The sequence below is a fragment of the Anomaloglossus baeobatrachus genome, chromosome 9 (assembly GCF_048569485.1).
Source record: "Anomaloglossus baeobatrachus isolate aAnoBae1 chromosome 9, aAnoBae1.hap1, whole genome shotgun sequence".
Taxonomy (NCBI): Eukaryota; Metazoa; Chordata; class Amphibia; order Anura; family Aromobatidae; genus Anomaloglossus; species Anomaloglossus baeobatrachus.
Window position 1 is genome coordinate 177,563,749 of NC_134361.1, and position 27,616 is coordinate 177,591,364.

The 27,616-nt window shown below is 40.9% G+C and overlaps 1 protein-coding gene across 2 annotated transcripts in view; it reads left to right on the forward strand.

Moving 5' to 3' along the window:
* BRINP1 (BMP/retinoic acid inducible neural specific 1) overlaps positions 1-27,313 on the forward strand; it is a 359,809-nt gene extending 332,496 nt beyond the window's left edge. For both annotated transcript variants that reach the window (XM_075324082.1, XM_075324081.1), the window contains 2 exons: positions 10,630-10,852; positions 21,509-27,313. In XM_075324082.1, coding sequence (XP_075180197.1) covers positions 10,630-10,852; positions 21,509-22,649 — 1,364 coding nt within the window. In that variant the 3' untranslated portion in view covers positions 22,650-27,313. The remainder of the gene's footprint in view (positions 1-10,629; positions 10,853-21,508) is intronic.
* The last annotated feature ends 303 nt before the right edge of the window (positions 27,314-27,616 follow it).

The window sequence follows — 27,616 nt, forward strand, 5'->3', positions numbered from 1 at the left end:
GAATGACTCAGGCACAGTCCAAACAGTCTTTCAGGGATTTTACTCACTGATGGTGGCAGGGTAAGTAACCCGGGTGTAGCTGGGATGAACCAGGCTGGAACCAGGTGTCCTTCAGGCTGACTTGTGAGGGTGGGTACTGACTCGCCTTCTCTAACCCTTCTGTTGTTTGTGTTAACCCGGACTTGCAGTCCCTACGGGGGTCACCCAGGGAAGTTGCTGCTCCCCTCGTTTCGGCCCGTTTGCTTGTAGCCTGAACCAGGTCACTCCGGCTGTTTGCCTCCTGTGAACTATTGGCCCTCACTTTGCTACGTGGCTGCGGACTCTGTGGTGTTGTCTTGGGGGTTTGCAGTGCCCCCTCAGGCAGGTTTGGCAGAAGAAAGCTGGATCTATCTCTGCACTGGGACCTGTTACCCATGCGGACCTGGTACCTCCCTGGCAGTCTAGTTACTTTGCCACCCTGTTGCTCTCTCTAGCCATGGGTGGATATCGGGCGGCACTACTAGGTGACCGATCTCCCCCATCAGTAGTCACTGCGCGGACGCTGTTAGACTGCAACAGCTCCAGGGTCTGCTTCTGCTCTCCCTGAGCTGCACACTAAACCGGCTCACTTGTGGGTTCTGCACGTCTGCCCTGTCTGAGCTCCACTTCCACACTCCTCTCTCTTCAACTCCCTGCTCCAAACTGCTCCTTCTCCTTCTCTTCCTCTTTTCCCTTTGTGCCTGCCTACGTCACCTAGCAACCAGGCTCTCTACCACACCCCTTGAGTGGACATGGAGGCCGTGCCCCCTCCTGGAAGCTCTCAGGAGTCCTCCAAAAGGTACATGTGTGAGACCTGATTACTATGCGCCTGTGTAGTCACACCTCGGTCAGCCTTCTGGATTACCTGTATTGTACTGCCCCCAGCATGGGTGCAGTTCTCAGTGGTGCCTGACCAGGTCAGGGGCGCCACACATCCACTCAGATAGTGATGGTTAGTTATTTAGTTAGTTGCTCGTGGATACCTAAGCTGCAATCCTAACTCTTCCTAACTAACACTTTACTACTATACTTCTGCCATCTACTCTGCTCCTGTAAGCTTATCTTGAAGAGGCTCAAAAAAACCCTTTTTTGTTGTTGTAGCTTTGATCCTTCCATCTGTAGACCAGAATCGGACCACCAGAGCAGGGCAGTTACGGGTGTAACGAGAAAAAAATCAAAGCACCAAATTTACATTTTTGTAGGTGTCACAACATTGCAATAAAATGCAGTTAAAGGTGATCAAGACATCGCATCTACCCAAAAATAATATAATTAAAAATGTCAGCTCAGGGCACAAAAAATAAGCCATCACACATCCCCAGATCCCCCCAAAAACTATACACGTTTGGTATCTATGAACTTTTACTGACCTGGGGAATCATATTTCCAGATCAGTTTTACCATAAAGTGAGCATGAATAAAAAAAAAAACCAAACATTGTGGAATTTTGCAATTTGTTTGCAATTTTGCCGCAATTAGAATTTTTTCCCCCATTTTCCAGTACACTATGTGGCAGAATGAATGGTGTCATTCAAAAGTACAACTCGTCCTGTAAAAAAAACAAGCCCTATGGCTATATTGACAAAAAAAAAATAGTAATCATAGCTTTTGAAGGAAGGGGAGGAAAAAATTAAAGCGCCAAAAAATGGGCGCAGCAGGATGGGGTTAAAAAGTAGTAATCACTGGTTTGAAACTTGAACTTGTTTGTCACACATTGCATTTTACACTTTGATTTCACGAAGTCTCTTAATGTGTTCTGTTTAGAAGAAGTGTAATTTAGTATGAAACATAATGTGTGTAAATCTAAAGCTGTCATGTCTTTACCACACAGAAAATGATCTACGTATATTGGTAAATCATAGTTGTGTCACGTCTCGCTAATATACCATTTTAATGTTCCTCGTAGTCATAATTTTGTTCTACCCTTCTCCTCCAGCGGACAGTTTTAGTTTTTGTGCATTTGTTTCTTTCTTTCCCTTCTTTCAAGCTCAATAACTTTTTTTTTCTGTCCACATAGTTGTATGAGGGCTTATTTCTGGCCTCTGTTTGGGCAATAGAGTAAACAGGGAAACCACAAAAAAACGGTCGTCTTGCCGTTGGCTGTTGGGCTCACGTAAAACTGGGCATTTTTGTATACTATCTCCACTTTTACATGTTTTTTCATAGCTGTAATCCATGTCTATGTTCCCATATTCATTGTTCCGGATATCTTAGCAGCTGTCTCCTTTTTGTTACCAACATGTTAGCAGGACTATATCGGGACAGAAACCAACCCCAGGTAGCGTGTAAAACTAAGCCGAGTTCACAGACATGGGATTCGGGGATTGAGATAAAAGAAACAGCTCAGGATTAAGTGTTAAGCTCTCCTTGTGACCCCAGTAGAGTTTCTCATTCAGCCAGATCAGATCTCATACTTTGCACTGACGAGGGACAATCATCCCGAAACACTGTGTCTGCAAATTGAGGTTCTGATCTGGCATAAATCCTAGATCATATGAAAAGGCTCATTGGAGAGTCACTTTTGACTTTTATGATTGCTACTTCCAATAGGTGGCACTAGAGTTCGTCTCCTACCGCCCTGAAGAGACAATTTGAGTATTTCCCAGAGGAGCATTGCAGCTATAAGGGGCACTTTGCACACTACGACATCGCAGGTGCGATGTCGGTGGGGTCAAATTGAAAGTGATGCACATCCGGCATCGCAGTCGATATCATAGTGTGTAAAGCATTTTTGATACGATTAACGAGCACAAAAGCGTCGTAATCGTATCATCGGAGTAGCGTCGGACATTCCCATGAGTTGGGAAAGACCGATGTTACGATGTTGTTCCTCGTTCCTGCGGCAGCACATATCGCTGTGTGTGAAGCCGCAGGAGCGAGGAACATCTTCTATCTGCGTCCCGGCCGGCTATGGGGAAGGAAGGAGGTGGCCGGGATGTTTACGTCCCGCTCATCTCCGCCCCTCCGCTTCTATTGGCCGCCTGCCATGTGATGTCGCTATGACGCTGCATGACCCGAACACTTAGGAAGGAGGCAGGTCGCCGGCCAGAGCGACGTCGCAGGGCAGGTAAGTGCGTGTGAAGCTGCCGTAGCGATAATGTTCGCTACGGCAGCTATCACCATGATATTGCAGCTGCGATGGGGGCGGGGACTTTCGCGCTCGGCATCGCAGCATCGGCTTGCGATGTCGTAGTGTGCAAAGGGCCCCTAAGACTCTTCATCACTGACAGCCAGATTGGTTTGTCAGTCTCCGCAAGGAGAAAAGTTTTCCCCTGAGACTTTTGTTACCATATACTGTATGTTTATATAGACATAATTTTTTAAGTTCAATCTATGTGGATTTGGAAGGGAAGTTTTATTTTTTTTCATTAGTTAATACTTAAATAAGTATCTGATTGCGTGTACTATGCACTAAAATATTTCATCCTCCTAGTTTATAGTAAAACTCACAATCTTCTATAAGAGTGCATCACCACAATCTACTCATGATGATATCCTATGGCTTCAAAGACATAGGAAGATGGTGGCAACAGGGCCTTTGGTAAGCCCCAAAGCTACAATGGTAAACTATCATCACCCCATAAAGAAACTAGAGTAGAGACAGTGGTTGTCAGAATGGACTTGACAGAGGCATTTAAGTGGTTAAACAGAAACATTTGAAGCCAGCTCTGATCACTGCACTTTGATACAGCTGCCAGTTGTGTAACACAGCTGGCACCTGCCCTACAAGCTCTGATCCTGAGCCTCCTGTATACACTTGTGCCCAACGTGAGATGTATATGTATGTCACACATTGGAAAGTCGCTAAAGTTTATAGTTTTTAAAAGGGTTTTCCCAAGAAACAAAGAATATTTTAATTAATAGATCTTTAAATAAAAAAATATTTCCACAATTGGATGTGTTAGGAACAAATGTACCTGTGCTGAGATAATCTTGTCTATGTGCCCTTGCTATATACTGTGTAATGGCCGTGTCTGACTGTACAGGTACATGGTCTGATCATACCTCATCTCCTGGGCTGGGAAGGATGCAAAATAAGAGTATAGAGACTGATGACCATGGATTGTAGCTGATATTGTAGCTGATATTTTTTATTAGGCAAAACATGTCCCTTCCTAGTTAAAAACAGTCAGGGAATTGTTTTACCTCACAGTATGAAGCATTTGCTGTCCTTTTTGTATACTCTTTTGCATCCTCCCCTGCCCAGGAGGTGTGGTATGATCATACCATGTCTCTGTATGGTTAGACACAGCCATTGCACAATACATAACATGGGCACATTTATAAGATCATAAGGATGTAAAAGAGTATACAGACAGGACAGCATGGGATTGCAGATGCTGCAATCCGTGAGGTAAAACATTTCCCTGACTGTTTTTAAAATGGAAAGGAAATATCTTGCCTTATAAAAAAAAATCTGCTACGATCCCATGCTGTCTAGTCTCTAGACTCTCTTATTTTGCGTCCTCCCCTGCCTAGGAGATGTAGTATGATCAGACCATGCCCCTGGACTGTCAGACACAGCCATTACACAGCACATACAAGGGACACATATATAAGATTATCTCAGAACAGGTACATTTTATTTAATCACATCCTATTGTGAAACTTATTATTATTCCAAAATCTATTGACTAGAATGTACTTTGTTCATGAGAAAAACTCCTTTAATTATTTATTAAATATGCAAAATAATGGCACATACCTCAAAGACCCTCCCAGAGGGTGGACCTTAAAGTCTGTATAATTATGAAATAACATAAGGACAGGATCGGCAAACCTTTAAATTGTAGAAAAAAATAGTAAAAAAAAAATTGGTGAGAAAATATTTTATGCAACAGCAACAATTTTATGGATATTTTTATGGATATGTTAAAATCTTAAAGGAATACCACAGTAGAGAAATCTTATTGCTGTTGCATAATATACTATGGTATGAGTCTGTCAGATTGACAGAATAATGGCTTTATGTGCAAGTTCACGCATCGCTTAATATATCTTTAATAACTTCAGTCATTTGTGTGATTCTACAAATACATTGTGTGCATTACCCTTAGATGTTAACATCCCCCGGTCTGCCGTCTGAATGGTAGAAAAGACATTACCGCAATGAGTCATTGATTGTTGAGATGTGGTCCATGGCAGTTGGGTTCCCATCCTTTGTGAGTCATTTTGTCAACCTCCTATGATGATAGAAGAACTGCAGATGTCAAAAGAACTCACTGAAAAATGATGTTTGGAGATAATATGTTGGAAAAATTTGGACTATAGAGTGAAATTTGTGAACATAATAGTGAAATGTGGCGGGAAACACAAGAGGTTAATATTCTATAGAGGGATTTAGATGAAAGAATCAGACGGAAAATAATGTGATACATGCAAGATCCCTGATGATGTGATAACAAATGGCATAATTACATAAAGTATATACTGTAGCTAAAACATAAAAACTGAAGAGTAAAGAGCACTACTGAGTTACACAGGTTAAAAGATTTAATATATATATAAAAGACAACATGTATCATCATCAGAGATGTCACTGAGTCCAATTACATAAAAGAAACAACTAGGTGATTCTGCCACTGAAACTCATTTATAGACAGTAGAATAATATAAACTGAATATTATATATCTTACCAACCAATGCCAGATAGCAGTTGCAAAGGCAACTACAGTATTGGAGTGCAAAAATGTACATGATGAAGACTAGGGCCCTATTTAACAATTGCATAATTCTTTTTCCTGTCTTTTTCCTTTTTTCTCATGTTATTCTTCAATTTTTTTTGTACCAAATTCTTAAAAAATGGTGAGTAAATTTTAAGCATAGGCAAAAAGAGTCCTGTTTTCAGCCTCGACTTTTTTTAGTGCAAAAAGTTGTACGCTTTGCAAAATGTTACCAAAACTGCAGCTTTTTTTCCGGTTTTCCTTTTTTTATCTTGTGGTATTCTTTACCTTTTTTTATACCAAATTCTTAAAAAATGGTGAGTAAATTTTGAGTAAAGTCAAAAACAGTCCTGTTTTCAGTCTCGACTTTTTTTAGTGCAAAAAGTTGTATGCTTTGCAAAATGTTACAAAAAGTGCATCTTTTTCCTGTGTTTTTCCTTTTTTTATCTTGTGGTATTCTTTACCTTTTTTCTACCAAATTCTTAAAAAATTATGAGTAAATTTTGAGCAAAGTCAAAAAGAGTCCTATTTTCAGTCTCAACTCTCGACGTTTCAGTGCATAATGTTGTACGCTTTCCAAAATGTTACAAAAAGTGCATCTTTTTTTCTGTGTTTTTCCTTTTTTTATCTTGTGGCATTGTTTACCTTTTTTCTACCAAATTCTTAAAAAATAATGAGTACATTTTGAGCATAGGCAAAAAGAGTCCTGCTTTCAGTCTCGACTTTTTTTAGTGCAAAAAGTTGTACGCTTTGCAAAATGTTACCAAAACTGCAACTTTTTTTCAGGTTTTCCTTTTATTATCTTGTGGCATTCTTTACCTTTTTATATACCAAATTCTTAAAAAATTATTAGTAAATTTTGAGTAAAGTCAAAAAGAGTTCTGTTTTCAGTCTCGACTTTTTTTTTAGTGCAAAAAGTTGTACGCGTTCCAAAATGTTATAAAAAATGCATCTTTTCTATGTGTTTTTCTTTTCTTTATCTTTTGGTATTCTTTGCTTTTTTTTGTACCAAATTCTTAAAAATGGTGAGTAAATTTTAATTAAAGTCAAAAAGATTTCTGTTTTCAGTCTCGACATTTTTTTAGTAAAAAAGTTGTACGCTTTGCAAAATGTTACAAAAAATGCATCTTTTTTTCTGTGTTTTTCTTTTATTTTGTGGTATTCTTTACCTTTTTTGGACCAAATTCATAAAAAATAATGAGTAAATTTTGAGTAAAGTCAAAAAGAGTCCTTTTTAGTGTAAAAAGTTGTACGCTTTTCAAAATATTACAAAAAGCGCATTTTTTTTCTGTGTTTTTTCTTTTTATATCTTCTGGTACTCTTTACCTTTTTTTCTACCAAATTCTTAAAAAATGGTGAGTAAATTTAGAATATAGTCAAAAAGAGTCCTGTTTTCAGTCTCAACGTTTTAGTGCAAAAAGTTGTACGCTTTGCAAAATGTTACAAAAAGCGCATTTTTTTTCTGTTTTTTTCTTTTTATATCTTCTGGTACTCTTTACCTTTTTTTCTACCAAATTCTTAAAAAATGGTGAGTAAATTTAGAATAAAGTAAAAAAGAGTCCTGTTTTCAGTCTCAACGTTTTAGTGCACATAGTTGTACGCTTTGCAAAATGTTACAAAAAGTGCTAAAAATGTTGTGGTGCACATGAAATAATTTCAGGGAGAGACTTGAGGAACAAAGTCAACACTTTTTTTGATAAATCACAAATAATGAAAAAAGCAAAAATATCTGGAAATCCTAAACTTCACCCAGACTGGTGAACATAAGTTAAAAGAACACATTTACAGTAGACTTTATACCTTGTTTCCCTAAAATTAAGCTCTTGCAGGATTTTTCAGTCTTTTCGGAGTAGGCTTGAACTATAAGCTCTACTCCAAAAATAAGCCATAGTTGTGTACTCAAATTAACAGTATCCTGAAATAGGCCTTGTGCAGTCCTATTTCAGGATACAAAACTTTTATTTTCTCCCTTGTGTTGCTCTAAGCCCGGGCTAATTAAGTGATTGAATATCCTCTAAGCCCGGGCTAATTAAGTGATTGAATATTCACCCTCTTCCCCACCCAGAATACCACCCACTGCTCTAAACCCTGTATGGGCACCGGCATTATGCCTGCTGTACCGTATCACTGCCCGAGGATCCCATCACAATCCTGATCTGACAGTGACAGCTGTATAGAAATACATGCTGTCACTCTCAGATCAGAAGTGCCTTTGAGGATTGCAGTGAGAACCTGACGGATAATTAAGTGAATGAATATTCAGCCTCATCGCCCTGTAATCCTATTCAGCCTCATCCCCTCCGCGATCCTTGGGTTGGTAGTACTGATAATACTGCTGACAAATAATGTGGGTGCCCGTGCATGACTCAGAGCAGCAGGGGGATGAGGATGAATATTAATTCGCTTAATTAGCTGGCACGTTCTATTATGCTCTCCTGATCTGAAAGTGACAGTGTATATTTCTATGCAATTGTCACTGTCGGCTTGGGAGAGATAACGAGGATTGTGGGGCAATCCTTAGGCACTGATACAGCAGGCATCGGGTGCTCAAATATAAGACCCCAGGAAAATAAGCCCTAGCCCATTTTTCAAAGCAGAAAAGAATATAAAGGCTGCTTTACACGCTGCGACATCGCTAGCGATGTTGCTAGCGATCGCACCAGCCCCCGTCATTTGTGCGTCATGGACAAATCACTGCCCGTGGCGAGCAATATAGCAGGTACACGTCACACCAACTTACCTTCCTAACGACGTCGCTGTAGCCGGCGAATAACCTCTTTCGGTTCGTGCGGCGTCACAGCAGCGTCACAAAGCAGGCTATCAATAGAAGCGGAGGGGAGGAGAGCAGCCGCACTCCCACCTCGTTGCCAGAGGACGCAGGTAAGGTGTTGTTCGTCATTCCTGGTGTGTCACACGTAGCGATGTGTGCTGCCTCAGGAACAACGAACGACCTGCGTTCCAAACGAGCAATGATATTTTGAAAATGAACAACGTGTCAACAATCAACGATTTGGTTGGTATTTAGGATCGTTAGCGGTCGCTCGTAAGTGTCACATGCAACAACGTCTCTAACAAGGCCAGAGAATCATCACGAATTCCGTGACCCCAACGACATCTCGTTAGCGATGTCGTTGCGTGTAATGGGGCCTTAAGTGTTACGAGGGGGACCCGGGGAAGCGTGCCAAGATGGGAAATGGACTGCTTCCGCCGGTCAAGGTCCACTGTGCGGTGTAAGGGACCGCCGCTATGGTGGGTGAAGAGTGAGCGGGTTGCTGCTAGCGATCGTCTGGAATGTCACAGACGATCTACGTACACCGATCTGCCCTAACCCGTGAGGGTTGTATGGCACAGATCTCACGGCTCGGTGTACCTGTTGCACGGGGAAGCACAGAGGTGCCCACGCACGTGTGCCAGTGGAAGTCACGAGAATATGGCACGAGGGTAGCACAGAGGTGCCCACGCACGTGTGCTTTCAATAACCAGGTGAGTCCAATGGAGACTTGAGGAGCTCACCTGGGACAGGAACACGGCCTGTTGACGGGGGTACTGCCGGAGCAGCAAGGCAGGAACACGGCCTGCAAACGAGGTACTGCCGGAGCAGCAAGGGCCAAGCCCACAAGAGACAGTAATGCCTGAGCAGTGGCGTTGCAGCACGCTGCCAGACATCCAAACATAGAAGGACGGTCGCGCGCCGCCATGATGGCAGGGGGAGCTTTTAAGGAGGTGCAGCTCCACCCGAGGGCGGGCGCGAGGCGGAGATGACGGACTTGACCCAATCAGGGTCCACGACGTCCCAGCCTGGCCAGTCAGGATTCACCACGTCACCAGCCTTGTCATCAAGCCGTGTGACGTCAGTGAGCGAATCAGGACCCACCACGCATTGCACATGCTCACCCTCCTGCCTCTGGGAAATAGAGGCGGGATCCTCGGTCTCACAATGTGGAGAGATAACGGGAATCTCACTGCTTCCCTGAGCAGTAAACCTCTGCACATTGCGCAGCCTCGCAGACCTTCGGGGCCGCTGAGCAGGAGAGTCTGCGGCAGGCCAGAAATGGGAGACCGCTTCACTCCTTGTAACAGGAGAACCACTAGGTGTCACCCTTCTGCTGCCTCTCTGAGAAGGTATCTCCTGCACACTGCGCAGTCTGGCAGACCTTCGGCGCTGCTGAGCAGGAATGCTCGTGGCAGGCAAGGAATGGGAGACTGCCTCAGTCCTTGCCTCAGGAGAGCCACGAGATGTAACACTTAAGCCCCTGTCTTTTTTTTCGGAGAAACATGGTCGATAGCACAAATGGAAAGATGAATTTGGTGCAAACAAAAAGATATGGCGCCAAACCGTAAAAGCACAATAGAAAACAGGAGCAACTGCTATGTTGTATTAACAAGGAAAAAAAATTGAGAAAGTTCTATTATTCGGAAAATAATATATTTTTTATTTATTGATATTAGATGTAATCGTGTTATTGTACTAGGATTCTATTTAGAGGCTTTTTTATGGCAGTTTCCGTATAGAACAGACAAAAACAAGTGTGCAGTGTTCCATCGGATGCCGTATTATAGAGGATTCCTCAATTTTAAGTATTACTTCCAGTGGGAATACTTCTGTAATATAGCACCAGATGGAGGAATTATATGGTGCCCCAGGGAGTGCGTAAGGGTCCACGGTGTCTGCTGCTTCTTGCACATGACTGATATAGGTAATGAGGGATTTATGCTGGCAAGGAACTTTTTCCCCCTTAAATGTTAAACTATAGCCTTCCTGATTGGCTGATTAGTGCAGGATTGCAAATAAAACATCTTTTCTTGTTTCTCCTCCTGCCGTTTTCATACCTCACGGCTCTGCAAAGTCATTTGTGTCTCCTTAAGTCATTAGTTTACTTTGTATATCCTTACTGCTTCTTTGTTTGGTTTACACTATTATTTGTATCTTCCTTTATACCCTCACAGATGAGTTTAAATCTTTCATGAGACGTTTACCCAACAGTCACTTTTTGAGCATTGGTGCCATTCACCAGCATTGGGGAAATGATTGGGAATTGCAGAATCGCTATAAACTACTACAGGGCTCACTGGAAATACAACGGCAAAAGATGCAACATACGGCACGGAAATTGTTTGGCCTTAGCTTACGCTGTCGACACAATCCCAACCACCAGCTACCAAGAGAAAGGTAAATGGTTTCTACTAATCCACAAAGTCTTGATATAATGAAAGTATAGAATTTGGTTCTTATCAGATTGACATGTCAAAGAGTAACCATTCTAATAGAAATCCGAGCGGGCTAAAGTTGTCTCTTCTAAGGCTACATTCACACATCCGTGTTACACATCCTATTGAGGTCAGTCGTTTTCTCAGCATGCTGACCCATGGAGTTTCATTGATCCATACATACCTGTTTTAAAATTGGATCCACGTCTTCGGTTCGTGAGACTAAGAGCAGGTCCTATTGTCATCATCAGCCGATAAAGTCTACGGGGATCCATATAAGGCCTCTTTCACATGTCAGTGATTCCGGTACGTAGGAAAATGCACGTCATACGTACAGAAATCACTGACATGTGAAGGAGGCCTTACATCAGTGTTTCTCAACTCCAGTCCTCAAGACCCACCAACAGATCATGTTTCCAGGTTTTCCTCAATCAGGTTTTCAGGCTTTCATTAATGTTGCACAGGTGATGGAATTATTCCTTGTCTAATATTGTGGAAAACCTGAAAAAATGATCTGTTGAAGGGTCTTGAGGACTGGAGTTGAGAAACACTGCTTTACATGGATCCCCATAGACTTTATCGGCTGATGATGACAATAGGACCTGCCCTGAGCCTCACGAACCGAAGACATGGATCCAATTTTAAAACAGGTATGTATGGATCAATGAAACTCCATGGGTCAGCATGCTGAGAAAAAGACTGACCTCAATAGGATGTGTACATATGATGTGCGTTTTCCTACGTACTGGAGACATGGATACACGCAGACCCATTAAAATCAATGGGTCTACGCACACATCAGTGTTTTCACAAAGACTGTGTGACCGTATTGAGCAGACTCGTGTCTGTGTGTTCCGCACGGAGACAAGTCCATTTTTCTCCGACAGCACTGATGTCACGCAGACCACACACTCATGTGATCCATGTGACATCTGTGTGACACATACCAGAGAAAAACCGTGTCTTTGAAAAAAAATGATTTTCTATACTCACCTGTCTCCAGCACTGCTGTGTTTGGCGCTGCTGTCACTTGCTTCCAGGCCCGCTCATTATGCTCATGAATATTCACTGCACCGTGGACCCGAAAGCAGCAGTGCCGGATGCATCCTCACCAGGGACAGCAGCGCCGGGAACAGGTGAGTAAAAAGTTTCTGCTCTCTGTGTGCTATCAAGGATAGCACACGGTGAACACTAATTACCAAAATCACGGCACATGGATGGGCCATATGCACCTTCACGGCCATGCAAAACGCAAACATTTTTCACAGACGTGTGAAGGGGGCCTAAAGCAGATTAATCATGGAAGACATGTTGTACTTCAGTGTTCCTTTAGAGTTTCATCCATTTTAACTGATAGGCTATGATCATGAATGACATTAGTCCGAGTGTGCTGTCTCATGTATATTTTTAACTCTTGACATATACATGCGGATACCAAATGGATGCAAAATACGGCCACACAGATAGCAGATGGATGATAATATGGATGAAAATTGTCCATGTTTTCTGGCTCAAAGTCGGATCAACTTTCATATTCTCATCAGAGCCAAAAAAGTTCTACTATCCCTCATGGTGAAAGTCTTTCTTCCAATGACTACTCACAGCTATTGTTGTAGTACAAGCGAGTGGGTTTGGGGTTGTTTAAATTAACTCATAATAATAATATTATAATAACATTTATTCCTTTACATAGGGCTATTAATTACACAGCACTTTACATACATTGGCAACACTGTCCCCATCGGGGCTCACAATCTAGAGTCCCTATCTGTATGTCTTTAGAGTGTGGGAAACCCACACAAACACGGGGAGAAGATACAAACTCCTTGCAGATGATGTCCTTGGTGGGATTTAAACCCAGTACCGCAGCGCTGCAAAACTGCAGTGGTAACCACTGAGCCACGGTGCCACCCATAAATGCAACTTTTTTTAAAACTGAAGTCGGACAATTGCCTGCAGTGATGGGGGGGGTAGCAAGATCTGATCATACATTGATATTACAATATTTAACCTTGAGTCTTCAGTAGAAAACAAATATTTTAAAGCTGTTAATTGTAATGTCCTCTCACTATTCAGATTCATCTGGCTGCTGCATTCCCTGCCTCTACTTTTATGCAGGCTATGAGAGTCTCTCCTGATTGGCATGGGGGGTAGCTTTCCCAATGTCATGTGATCTTTCTCTATCTGATGCAAATTTCCGCCTTTTTAGTTGATTCACGCAAAATGAATCACAAATTGTTTAAATTCCCTGAGTTTAGGAAAAGACTAAAAATTAGACACACATTTAACTTGCAACAAATTGATTTGAGACTACCAGAATGAGAGACAGTCACGGTTAGTGGGTCTTGGCACCTTCTTATTACACGCCCAACAGTGCTGTGGGTCTCTTGGGTCTGGGCCAGTCCCATTTGAGAGGACAATGTCACAACAGCAGGGCCCAACTCCGTGACCCCGATGGTGTTGTTTAAAGATACGGGCGGGAGTGTATTCACAGGAGATAGTGAATCGTGATACGACCTGTGGTATTCGGCCAGGTATGGCCGATGCTGCTGGACGGGACCGCTGGGGCAGATGGTGACGCAGCAATGATGGTGCAGCTCCTTACTGGTGGAGCTGGGCCTCAGGGCAGCCTTTGGCAGTGATTAGCCGATAAAGTGCTTGGGATAGCGCAGGGCTGGCAGCGCAGACAATCATTCCAGGACACTTCAGTATCAACTTCAATAAAAGATGTAGTATATATTCAGACCTTTGTTCGTTTTTTTCTCCTATTGGTTATATAGATTACTCCGATTTGTTATATTGTTCTTTAAACCCATGTAGTCAGCTCTATCTTTTCCCTATTTTTTCTATAAGTTAGTACAAACTTAGCATTTGAGTGCAGGCATGGTTTAATTCTCTTGGCTTTATTTGTATTATTCACAAAAGCCGGCGGGGTTGTCAGCTACTAAGAAAACTCCTTCTGCTTCCACGTTTCCCCCAGGTAAAATAATAAAGCCTATACTCACCTCCCATACAGACGCCATTCTAGTGGTGTTCGATGCTTGCGGTGTTGGGGCTCATGTGGGGTTGTGATGTCATGTAAACCCTGTGTCCAATCAGCATCGGCTTCTGTATTAGCACCTTCAGACCAAACAAGTTAATTAGCAGGAAGTGAATAAAATTAACAAAGGTCTGAATATATACTACTATTTTATTGAAGTTTATATAAAAAAGTTTGGGTAAAACAAGGCCATCACATATATACATATAGTACCTGAAGGCAACCAAAAACATGCTATAATATAAACTAAAGCATCAATTAAATCAAAAGCAGCAAAACCCTGAAGAAGGCAGCTCCGAAACGCGGATCGGGGCTACTTTTTTGTCTCGTATAAACTTCAATAAAATATGTAGTATACAGTGCCTACAAGTAGTATTCAACCCCCTGCAGATTTAGCAGGTTTACAAATTCGGAATTAACTTGGCATTGTGACATTTGGACTGTAGATCAGCCTGGAAGTGTGAAATGCACTTCAGCAAAAAAAGAATGTTATTTCTTTTTTTATTTTTTTTTTAAATTGTGAAAAGTTTATTCAGAGGGTCATTTATTATTCAACCCCTCAAACCACAAGAATTCTGTTTGGTTCCCCTAAAGTATTAAGAAGTATTTCAGGCACAAAGAACAATGAGCTTCACATGTTTGGATTAATTATCTCTTTTTCCAGCCTTTTCTGACTAATTAAGACCCTCCCCAAACTTGTGAACAGCACTCATACTTGGTCAACATGGGAAAGACAAAGGAGCATTCCAAGGCCATCAGAGACAAGATCGTGGAGGGTCACAAGGCTGGCAAGGGGTACAAAACCCTTTCCAAGGAGTTGGGCCTACCTGTCTCCACTGTTGGGAGCATCATCCGGAAGTGGAAGGCTTATGGAACTACTGTTAGCCTTCCACGGCCTGGACAGCCTTTGAAAGTTTCCACCCGTGCCGAGGCCAGGCTTGTCCGAAGAGTCAAGGCTAACCCAAGGACAACAACGAAGGAGCTCCGGGAAGATCTCATGGCAGTGGGGACATTGGTTTCAGTCAATACCATAAGTAACGTACTCCACCGCAATGGTCTCCATTCCAGACGAGCCCATAAGGTACCTTTACTTTCAAAGCGTCATGTCAAGGCTCGTCTACAGTTTGCTCATGATCACTTGGAGGACTCTGAGACAGACTGGTTCAAGGTTCTCTGGTCTGATGAGACCAAGATCGAGATCTTTGGTGCCAACCACACACGTGACGTTTGGAGACTGGATGGCACTGCATACGACCCCAAGAATACCATCCCTACAGTCAAGCATGGTGCTGGCAGCATCATGCTGTGGGGCTGTTTCTCAGCCAAGGGGCCTGGCCATCTGGTCTGCATCCATGGGAAGATGGATAGCACGGCCTACCTGGAGATTTTGGCCAAGAACCTCCGCTCCTCCATCAAGGATCTTAAGATGGGTCGTCATTTCATCTTGCAACAAGACAACGACCCAAAGCACACAGCCAAGAAAACCAAGGCCTGGTTCAAGAGGGAAAAAATCAAGGTGTTGCAGTGGCCTAGTCAGTCTCCTGACCTTAACCCAATTGAAAACTTGTGGAAGGAGCTCAAGATTAAAGTCCACATGAGACACCCAAAGAACCTAGATAACTTGGAGAAGATCTGCATGGAGGAGTGGGCCAAGATAACTCCAGAGACCTGTGCCGGCCTGATCAGGTCTTATAAAAGACGATTATTAGCTGTAATTGCAAACAAGGGTTATTCCACAAAATATTAAACCTAGGGGTTGAATAATAATTGACCCACACTTTTATGTTGAAAATTTAACTGAGCAACATAACTTGTTGGTTTGTAAGATTTATGCATCTGTTAATAAATCCTGCTCTTGTTTGAAGTTTGCAGGCGCTAACTTATTTGCATCTTATCAAACCTGCTAAATCTGCAGGGGGTTGAAGACTACTTGTAGGCACTGTATATTCAGACCTTTGATTGGCTATTGTCAATGCACACCAAATTTGATGAAAATCTAAAATGTTACACACCATATGTGGACCATTGTGGTAGCAATTGTACAAAAAAGTTGTTAAAATCTATTAACACATAAAAGGTAATTATGTAGGCTTTTATTAATTATTTGAAGGGGATCATATTGCAAACTCATTTGCACATTTGCACAATCAATTCTTGTAGTTTATTTACTATAAGCAGAAGGTGTAAACAGGCCAGACAATATAAATTAGTCTCTATCTTTTTATTATTTAGTTTTTGTAATTATTTGAAAATTAACAACACACTGAAATGAAATGGGATTAATTGACAATGCCAGATCCCCTCAGGCTTCACTATGGCTACAAACCAGGGGTCTCCTGACCCAAACACGACAGACTCACATATGCCTACGGGTCTGTTGAGTCTGTGAATCACTGCCGATACCAAAGCTGCAAATAAATATTTGAATTCGGCCTTACTGTCATCAGCAGATGACAAACAATACATTTTACCACACACAGAATACAACAAAATCATTTCATCCAATAGTCACAATAAGGATTACAAACTTCATTTTTTATTGTTTCTAGACAAGTTATATAAAAATCATAGACAGCCAACATTTTTTACAGACACATTGTAAAAATATAATCAATCATAAAGATTTTAAGTGATGTACACTATTGGACACATCTGGTCATGCAATGATTTTTCTTGTCCTTTCTAGAATGTGCACATTGTAGATTCAGACTGAAAGCAGCAAAACCACGAAAGAACACATATAGAAACAATGAGTAAAGAACATTTGTAAATCAGTCTTGTAGGAGTTCCCTCATGCCATCCCTTTCTTTTATGGTCTTATAGCTCTTATTTAGTCTTGAGGTGGTTTTTGGTCATTGTTCTGTTGCTACAGAAATGGCCTGCTTTTCACATTATTCTATGCACAATTGATGTTGAGATTTGCCTGCTACTTGATGTAGCTGCATAATTGTTTAGGCCTGTTAACTTAGATGCTGTAAATTTGTGATTTCTGAGATTAACTCATGAACTTATACTCCGCAGCAGAGGTAATCTTTGGTCTCCTTTTCCTGTCATATGTTTTTAAAAAAACATGAAATAAAAAATAATTAAAAGCATCTCCCACCATCCACTTAATAAAAAAATGCATATTACTTAAACCAGTTCTGTTATAATGATTGATGCTTTCATAACTACACATGAGGACAGCATCAAGGTTCTAGCAATTTTCTGGACTGAATGATATTCACATCTTAAAGTAATGATGGATTGTTGTTTCTCTTTGCTTAGTTGTTTTTTTTGCTATATTCTGGCTTAGAACAGTTGTGGAATAGGGCTCATCATTGTATGGAGCTCTTAATTCACCAGGTGGTTTGGCGTCTTCAGACTCTGTTCACACTGCAGAGTTTGACACGTCTCCTGGTGCATTTAAGTTGTTCATTCAGAGCAGGACGTTACCCAGTTTTGCTCTCTCTGGTGTCTGGTCTAGAGGGACTTAATTCCTGCTGGTCTGTCAATTGCTGTTGTGAGCACAGGTTATGGAAGACCTATCACAGTCGCCTCCACCCTTTAAATATTGTGGAGCCTGGGGTCCCATGCTGATGATAGCTCTAGCTTAGCTCCAGCGACACCGGTCCTGTGTATTTAACCCAGATTTGGTGATTGGTTGTATGCTGTTAGGTGTGTGGTGGAAATACCCTTGTAGTTTGTTTATTTCCTCCCTGTACTTTATTTTTCCCTGAACACGTATTGTCTTTTCCACTGTGTGTGCTTGTTGTGAGTTTGGGATTTGGTTTCTCCTGTATTTCGCTATTTGTATGATATATTTCTTCTCTCCAGCCCTCCTGTTGGTGGAGGTGTGGGGGTTTTAGACCAGGGCTTTTCAGAAGTTAGGGTCACGCTAGTGGTCCTAACCTGGCCGCCATCAGGCGTACCTCTGGCAGAGGAGACAGCTTTGAGTCCCCTAGTCTGAGGGCCAGTCTAGGCGGTCCTCCTACAATGATCATATTACACCCCATGATAAATACACACATATTGGTCACAAACACTTTCTGAAGGCTAGTGATTCCACTCTTGACGGGACATACCCTGTTAATTGGAAGCCATTTCAAGTAACTACCTAATGATTGTACTTGAGAGAATCATGGTCACAACAGGTATGGAGAACAGCTGAGAACACGATTAGCTGCAGAAGAGGACACCGTGCCAGCACAGCAGCCTGCCAGGACACCATGCCAGCACAGCAGCTCTGCCATCACAGGGTTAGGTGAGTCCATTGTGAACTTACCTGACCTGACTCCATGCTGTGTGATCCGGTGCCGATGTCGCTGGCATGCTACTGTCGGATTGTTCCTCATGTCGCATTTTCCAATCAGCTGTTTCAGGGGGGCGGTTTCCACTTCTGTTGTGACCACTTGCGCTCCCGCGGTCACAACAAGAGCAAAGGATGTAACGATGCATGCGCTGCCCTCTCAGCCAGAAGAATAGATTAGGAAGGGATAACATGTTCTTCACAAAGATGGCGCCGGAGATAAGCGCTATGCGCAGGCACCAACTCCAACACTATCTTATTGAATAGCATAGAGAACAGAGAGAGGGAGGAATAATAGGCAGGAGGGCGGGAATCCAATCAAGTAGCTGCTGATTTTAGAAACTTTACTTTCTTGGATTTGAAAACCTAAACATCCGAGCTGACTACTAATGGTATGTAGATAAGCAGCCTGATAGTGCCAGTATAGCACTGGCTTTAGCTTATATACGAAAATCTTGATGATTAATTCCCTTTAACACCCCCTGTTAAAATTCAAATTTTTTTTTCTTGTAAAAAAAATCATACAAAGAAGAATAATTTCAGAACTTTTTCCACCTTTAAGGTTTTGTAAAATGTGTGTTACAGTATGAACACCAAGCTTTAAAGTTCTGATCATAATAACACGTTTTATCACTTGCTTTTGGTAGACTTGATGTATGTTTTTCAAATATAGTCAGCTCAAGTTGTTTCTCTTTTAAGAAAAGGCTTGTGTCTTACCACCCTAGCCATCAGCCCAGACATATGAAGGATATGGGAGATTGTTATCACATGCAGTACGCAGCCAGTATTTGCCAGAAAATACTGTAGCTCTTGGAAGCCTGTCAGACTCATTTCATTGTTGTCTTTTCATCAATATTTGAGGGACGTCTAATTCTAGGTAATGTTACTATTGTGCCAAATTTAAGCCACTTCTTGGAAAACGTTTTGCACTCTTCTCAAGACTAATAAATTTCAATGAGGAGATCCCTTTGCTGTGTTGTAAGCTGTTTATGGACCATGGCTTTTGGTGTAAAATGCAACATATTAGGTTAGGTCATGGTTCAACTCAATGGACTTAAGTCTACCTTCAACCGTAAACTCTATGAAACTAAGAAAATGGCAGGCAATCCTACTAGAACAGCTAAACTTTATATGGGGTTAATCACTGTAAATGATGGTATCTGTACACTGATTACTATTAATCATAAGATTAAATGTGATTGGCCAATTCTGAACACAACCACATCCTCAATTATAAGAGAGTGTTCCCACTTATCCAACCACATTACTTTAGTTTTGTTGTTTGTTTCTCAATGGATTTGTACAGATTAAAGGTTACATTAAAGGTGGAAAAATTTCTGAAATTATAATTTATCATGTGATTTTGTTATGTGACAAAAATGTGCATTCTATAGGGGTGTGTAGACTTTTTAAGAAGAGAGAGGCAGATACAGCCATGCACCACCTGATTACCTGATCCTGTGCTGCAGATGGCTGGGGAACAAATAGGAACTCCTGGGTAATGCTGGATGGTAGTTCTCGCTCATGGAGGAGGACAAGTTCAGAGATGATCCAAATAGGAGAAGAAGACAGATACACTCACCATGACGTAAAACCCAGGCTATATTGAGAACAGTGCATTAAAATTGTGCCGGTCCAAGGCCAGGTTCTGGCACTCTGGAGGACGACGTTCGTTTTGGTCAACCGCGCTTCTATGGGTCTTTACCAAGGAGTGCTGCTCTCTTCTTCTCCCGTGTAGACTTTTTAGATTTACTGTAAGGCTATACGTTTGGGTCAGAAGACCTGAAGCATTATATTCCATTAATTATGGCCATTGACCTTAAAACTCTTTTCGATTACCATTTTTGGTCACCACCATCATTATCACGTTCTGTAGAACATTGGAAATTCTAACAGCAAATGTAAGGGGAATCATAGCTTTCCTCATTAAAGACAATTCATGTGTGTGATTTAGCAAGAGATGGTGACCTGTTCACTTGTGTAATTGTATTACGACAGGCTGCATGTGACTGTGCCTCATTATAATAACTTATGAGATTGAAAGAAAGCCAAAAACTGAGGATTAGAAAATTGTAATATCATGAGGCTTATTTCAAACTAATGGAAGAAAATAAATCAAATCCTCTTCTACATTCATTTTTTTTTATAAAATAATTGAAGTCGTATTCTTTTACTATCACAATTTACTTCATTTTACTTGACAGTACATTTAGCATGTATTCCTTTTTATAAATCAATAACAATAGAACTCTTCTTTGATCTCTAAGTTCTAGCATTTGCCCGACAACTAGAATTGAGAATATCATAGCTTCTTAGAGCCTCTTAGGAGATTCATAACGACATTGAGATCAGAAATTAGCAAAACATAAGTTAAACTAAGGAAATGTCTTGATGGAATAAGATTTTGTTTTCGCACATATATTTATATATATTCTCTTCAACATTGCAATGGCAGCGCCAAGAAGGAAAAGTCATGGAATTATGAAAATCACATTTTCGATAGACATCTTAATGTTATACAAAAGATGGAAACATGAAAACAAAGTGATGAGTGAGCACTAAGATGCTTGGGTGCTTGATGTTTGTAGCAAGAAGTGGGATACTTGGATGGGTCCAACTCGAGCACCTGAGTATAATGGAAGCCATTGAGAAACTCGAACATTTTTCTGGAAGACTTCCACATTGTTCCCGATTGAAAAATGCTTGAGTTCCCTATTGACTTCCATTGTACCTGGGTACACGAGTCGCACCCATCCGAGCATTCAACTGCTCATTACTAAAGATGAGCGAACCTTTGGAGGTTCAGTTCACTGGTAGCAAATGAAAAAACCTACACTGGTCCAAACTTGGCTTGAAGAGGTTCGGAATCACTGATTGGCAGTTTGAGTCTCTGCCCACATAGAGACAGGCATAATCAGATCACTTCCGGTGGAGGGTGGGTGGGCTTTTTCTTTTTTTTGGTACACACTACATCTAATCATGCTGTTGGTACCTCCAGTACGAGCCGTTCAAACAACCACTGCAAGCGGCTCACACAGGGCTGAGTAATGAACATACCTGAGCACAGCATTGCTCACGCAAGTTAAGTTCGCACGTAAAGCTCCCGAACTCCGAACTGGAGCCCTGTTTTTTTAAGTTGGTGTTCAGTTCGAAAATCAAACCTTAGGTTTGCTTATCTTTACTTGTTACAAGTACCAAGCACCTAAGCATGGTAGTACTCGCTCATCACTAAAAATTACCCATTCCATTCTCCAGTTTCTGATTATTCTGTATGTTTTTTCTTGTTTTAGATCCATTCAACAATGGTTGGCTCGAGTGCAGTCTCTCCTTTACTGCAATGAAAACGGCTTCTGGGGCACATTCTTAGAAAGTCAACGTAATTGTGTTTGTCATGGAGGAAGCATGCTTTGCCAGCGACCCATTCCATGTATTATAGGAGGCAACCAAAGTTGTGCAATGTGCAGTATGGCTAACATCTCACTATGTGGCTCATGTAATAAAGGTTACAAATTGTATCGGGGTCGGTGTGAGGCACAGAATGTAGATTCAGAACGAAGTGAGCAATTCATAAGTCTAGAAACAGAGTTGGACTTCCAAGACCAGGAGCTCCGATACCTATTGCAGAAGATGGACTCCCGTCTCCATGTTCACACAACCTTTATTAGTAATGAGATTCGATTAGACACATATTTTGACCCACGCTGGAGAAAAAGAATGTCGCTCACTTTGAAAAGCAACAAAAACCGAGTTGAGTTCCTCCACATGGTCATTGGAATGTCTATGCGTATCTGTCAGGCCAGGAACACCACTCTGGATCCAAGCTTCTTTGTATATGTCAACCCATTCAGTGGTAGCCATTCTGAAGGTTGGAGTATGCCTTTTGGAGAACATGGTTACCCAAGATGGGAGAAGACGCGTCTTCAAAACAGTCAGTGTTTTAATTGGACTCTTCTCTTGGGGAACCGCTGGAAGACCTTTTTTGAAACTGTACACATTTACCTTCGCAGTCGTACACGTCTACCTTCACTCTTGCGCAACGATACAGGACAAGGTCCAGTGGACTTGTCGGATCCTACAAAAAGGCAGTTTTACGTGAAGATTTCTGAGGTCCAGTTATATGGTTTCAGCTTGAGATTTAACCCAGATCTTTTGCGTAGCGCAGTTCAACAAGTAAATCAGTCTTACTCCCAAGGTGGCCAATTTTATTCTTCATCCTCTGTTATGTTGCTTATGTTGGACATCCGGGAAAGAATCAACCGTTTAGCTCCTCCAGCTGGACCAGGCAAACCGCAGCTGGACCTCTTTTCCTGTATGTTGAAGCATCGCTTGAAGTTGACCAATAGTGAAATCATACGGGTCAATCATGCACTGGACTTGTACAACACTGAGATTCTGAAGCAACCTGATCATATGACAGTCAAATTATGTTAACCCTCCCATGCCTTCCTCTGAGTCAAAACATTTATTTTGGAAGTCCAGAGGTGAAAACTGAGGGAATTAGATGAACTTTAATTACCTTAGAATCTACCTTATGACCTGACTATGATTATGCTGCAAACTATAAAAATGGAGTATATTTACATACTTCCTTTTATTACATTTTGGAGGGTGTGATCAATTGTCATTCATACAGGGTCTTCAGATTTTAAGTCCTTTAAATTATAATTAAGTGCTATATCTTTATTAAGTATAAATCATTTATATAGAGATTATAAGTTAGATATACATTCTTTAAATCATTAGGATATTCGATCATTACTGTTTTCACGTTAGTGCAGCTATTAAGTATTGATTTATGACTTAATTAAGGAAGGCAGGCCTACAACTTCAGCTTCTATAGACTTTAATATGTGTATCTCCCGACTTTAGGCCTCCTGTACGAGATAGTTGCTGAAGACTCAGGTCCACTGAATGGGGCCTGTAATCCTGATGTGTTGATCCAGAAAAATACTAAACACTCAAATACCAAACTCTAATTAGCTCATATTAGAAAAAAATATCCTTCCCAGCTCAAAATATGGCAATCAGAGTAACTTCTTGGATCAACGTCCCATCTGTAGAGCTCTATTACCCATAACCTATATATTATATCATTTCAAGAAAGAAATTCAGAACATTTCATGGAATTGTTCAATGAAATAACCATCTAAACATAGTCTTACTGCTCGTATAGTAAAGAATCCCCATCTGCAATGGTGAAATCTGTCTTCTAGATATAGAGAATGCCCATTGGTCATCGTTACAGGCCTATTTGTAAGATAAGAGAGACCTCTGTATTCCTTGGAATAAAATTTTAAGTATAGTTGGTAGAGTGAAGCCTATAGACTTCTATTGGTGCAATATTTTTGTGCCTCAGGCCTTTTTTTTGGTGTAGATTACTAGATACCAGCCAATCAGTGTTTTGCCCTAATTAAGAGGAGCCCCAATTTCTTTATAGATAATTTTTTTTATAAACAACTATAGGTACATTTTCGAGATTTAGGCTGGGGCTACATGGTGATTTTGGCAACGTGATGTTGGTGAAAGAGGTCGCATTGCAACTCATAAAGTAGTACAAACTTGACAAGAAAGATATTACATATCCAACTAGTCCTGGCTTTTTGCGATGTAGCAACTTCAATACCTTGCGGCTCTCAATGTGACAAGTAGAATAAGGTTTATGGCACATTTGGAATTATGGGTGCTCAAGAAGGGTTCAAACCCATTATTAGATACAAAAAAACTTGGCACACCAAAATGAATATAAGGACTTTATTATACAGGCTATCCAAAAATGTAACGTTGTGACCCCTAATTTGGGTCTTCACCAGACACAATAGATTCTTGAGTATGAATAGGCCTTTAAGATGGTGACACTGTCAAAATCACCATGAGATCTATAGATAAATCAGATTGCTGTTCTGTATAGATATAATGGTGCAGTATAGCCGAGCATCTTACATGCATAGATCTCATGGTGATTTTGACAGTATCACCATTTTAGAGGCAAATTCCTACTCAAAAATCTATTGTGTGATGAAGACCCAAATATAGGGGTCGAAACCTTACATTTTATTGGATTGCTTGTATAATAAAGTCCTTATATTCATTTTGGTGTGCCAAGTTTTTTTTTAAATCACTTTATTATACAGGCAATCCAAGTAATGTAATGTTGCGACCCCTAATTTGGGTCTTTATCAGACACATTAGATTCTTGAGCATGAATATGCCTTTAAGATGGTGACACTGTCAAAATCACCATGAGATCTATAGATAAATCAGATTGCTGTTCTGTATAGATATTATGGCGCAGTATAGCCGAGCATCCTACATGCTTTAGATCTCACGGTGATTTTGACAGTATCACCATTTTAAAGGCAAATTCCTACTCAAGAATCTATTGAGCCTGCTAAAGACCCAAATATAGGGGTCGAAACATTGCATTTTTTGTATTGCCTTATATTAATTTTGGTGTGTCAAGCTCTCAATGTGACCCCACAAAGAGCACCAAGCCTGATTTTTGGTCATGCAACCTGTTTTCCAGGCAAAATCACCATGTAGCATCAGAATAAAGATTAAATATGGTACAACATTAGGTTTTCATTAAATTGCCTTTATTTTGTTGATTTGACTATACTTGAGTAAACTTGATTTTCCATAGTCTTAGTATACAGGTCTCTGTAATATAACAAGTTGAACACAGGGCAATATTTTGTTAAAATGGTATGCTATGGCCAGAATCTCAATTATTGAATCTCGTGCAATCTTATTTTTATTACATGCAGCCATACGTTGGCTGATTTGTTTGGTAAAATGTACAGAAGAGGGCTATTTTAATAGAACCTACGGCAGAATAGAATCTATAGAAGTAGAGTTTGCGAAAAACTTAAAATTTTCGACCTCATCACGTCCTTAGCTTGATAATAAATCTGTTTTATATTGAGTTTACTTTTCACCCAAGACTTGTTTTAAAAGTCCATATCATGGTAGTGTACAGAAGACTGAGTCTTCCGCCTTCAAGATCACCAAACACTCATTATTGTAACATAGGACAGATGTTAATGTGTGTCGTTCCATCATATCACTCCCCATTATTACCATATCTACGCAAATAGGGCAATGATCCCAGATATTAGACTCAGCAAGGCCAGTAAGTCTCTAGGTTTTATGCTTTATGATGCCTAGGGAAGAGTAAATTTTACGCTTTGGGACCAACTTGACTATTCTGGGATGTTTTTGCAATTCATCGTCCTTTTGCCGCCATTTACGCGGATATTGAAAAATGATAGTAAATAGATACACCAGCATCGGTGGGGTTATATAAAGCAGATTATTTTAAAGTGTACGGAAGTATGTAGCCATACTCTATGTTAGCATGCTCATTTTCAGGCAGTGCCAAATATGTACTGATGTTCTATAAAACAAAAAAGAACAGTACCGAAATATTATAGACGTTTACAAAATGCACAATCCTTTTTCGCTACATAAGTGTTATGCATTATGTCTCTTTGCTGTCCTTTTTTTACCTAGATGAATTCAGCTTAAGGACATTTGACATCCAACAAGCAGCCCTCCAATCAATCCCCATGGCAGTTACCCCAATCAGTTTGGTCCACTGACAAAGCCTCGAAACAAGTCTACCAATCCCATAACCGTATTCATGAAGTGGGTTCACCCATACCAGAGTCAGACAATCACTGCCCTAGGAGGGGGAAGACATGAGAGAAGCACACAGCCGTGTTCAGAACATGGCAAGTAAGACTGGGGGAGAGATGCTTCAGAAATTTAGTGACCTCCTGCATGAGCCTTGAAAATACCAGCAGTAAAGGGAGTAAACTGCCATAAAAAAACAAACATTTACCCCCCTACAAGGGAGAGAATCTTTCTTTTTCTGTATATTAAACTTGTAAAATGTAAAATATAAAAATGATAACAATGATGAGAATTATAAACCAAATAGGAGGATGACAAGCTACTAATTCTGCAAATGCCAGCATGTTCCTCCTTAATTATATAAACTATTGACACACCAAGCTGAGACCTGACTGCATGGGATACTGGATGGCGTGGTGGGTGAAAGATGGTCATGTGAATATATGGACGGATACACAAGCACATACACACTCTACGGTGATAACCGAGTAGAGTGTAATGTTGAGTGAAATTTCGAGAAAAAAATGAATTGATAGAGAATGGTTTGAACTCCAAAATATGCATTATGATAGCCGAAAATTTGTACTGTGGACATTGACTGTTGGGACATTGTAATATTCCCATGTCAGATCAGCCTAAAGCTTGATGAGTTCAGGTAAACAAAAAAAAATATCGAAAATCGGGAAGATTGGTCATTTTTTTTTACTAATACCTTTTGGGATCTTTTCAATTGGTCTTATTCATATTTGTTTGGCTAAATATTTTTTTTTCTTGGAGGGAATTAAAATGTAAACAATATTGTTCACGTTCGCAGGTCGGCGGCTATTAAAATGACAATGAAGGTTTCCTGGGAAGTTACGATCAAGAAAAATCCACGGGAGGTCTGTATTAGACCAGTGTGTCGTCTGATGACTCGGCTTCTGCAGTATACAAGATAAATAATGACATTATGCAATGAGAGATGAGTTCTCACAGTATGTTAATGAAAAACTCAAAGCTACACATGTTATTGTGAAGGACATTAAAAAAAAATGAAAAGAAAGGAAGTTAGTAAACGACATACTGTTTTTTTTTTTGTTAATCATTGGTTCATTGGATCTTTGTTTTTATTAGATAATGCTTTACAACACAGCCAGGGAGAAACGTTATCCCACCAGAGATGCAAATAAGGAATAATTGATCTGTTATATCAAATACAAACAGGCTTCATAGAGTCATACAAAGGAAGAATTAAAAAACAAACTAATATGCAGTATAAATATATATATATGATACATACCGTATTTCCAAAACTGTGGGGAGAATGGGGGTGTGTCTTATAATCCGAAAATGGTTTACCGGGGTGGCGGTAGTGGAGATGGTGCCAGGAGGCAGGGTCGGCGATACTGAGTGCTCGGAAGAAGGGGTGTCACTGCAGTGGAGTGGCTTAGGAGGCTCAGTGGACAGAGGGTCGGCGATACTGTGGGTTCTGGGGCGTTGCGCCATTGATCTGCCGGTGGGCTACTAGCTCCATTGAACCACCGGCAGTTGACACGATGGACTTCAAGAAAATGGCCACGGAGGCCAATCTGTGCATGTGCTGCCTCTGCTGCCAATTTCTTGAAGTTCATCATGTCATCTACTAGCGGTTCACTGGAACCCGCAGACCGCCGGCAGATCATTGGCATCCGCCGCTGCCACACACCTGAGCCTACAGTGTTGCCGACCCTTCATATGCAGGAACCTCTATCCTCCTGTACCTGTCTGTGCCTTGTATTGTTTATGAT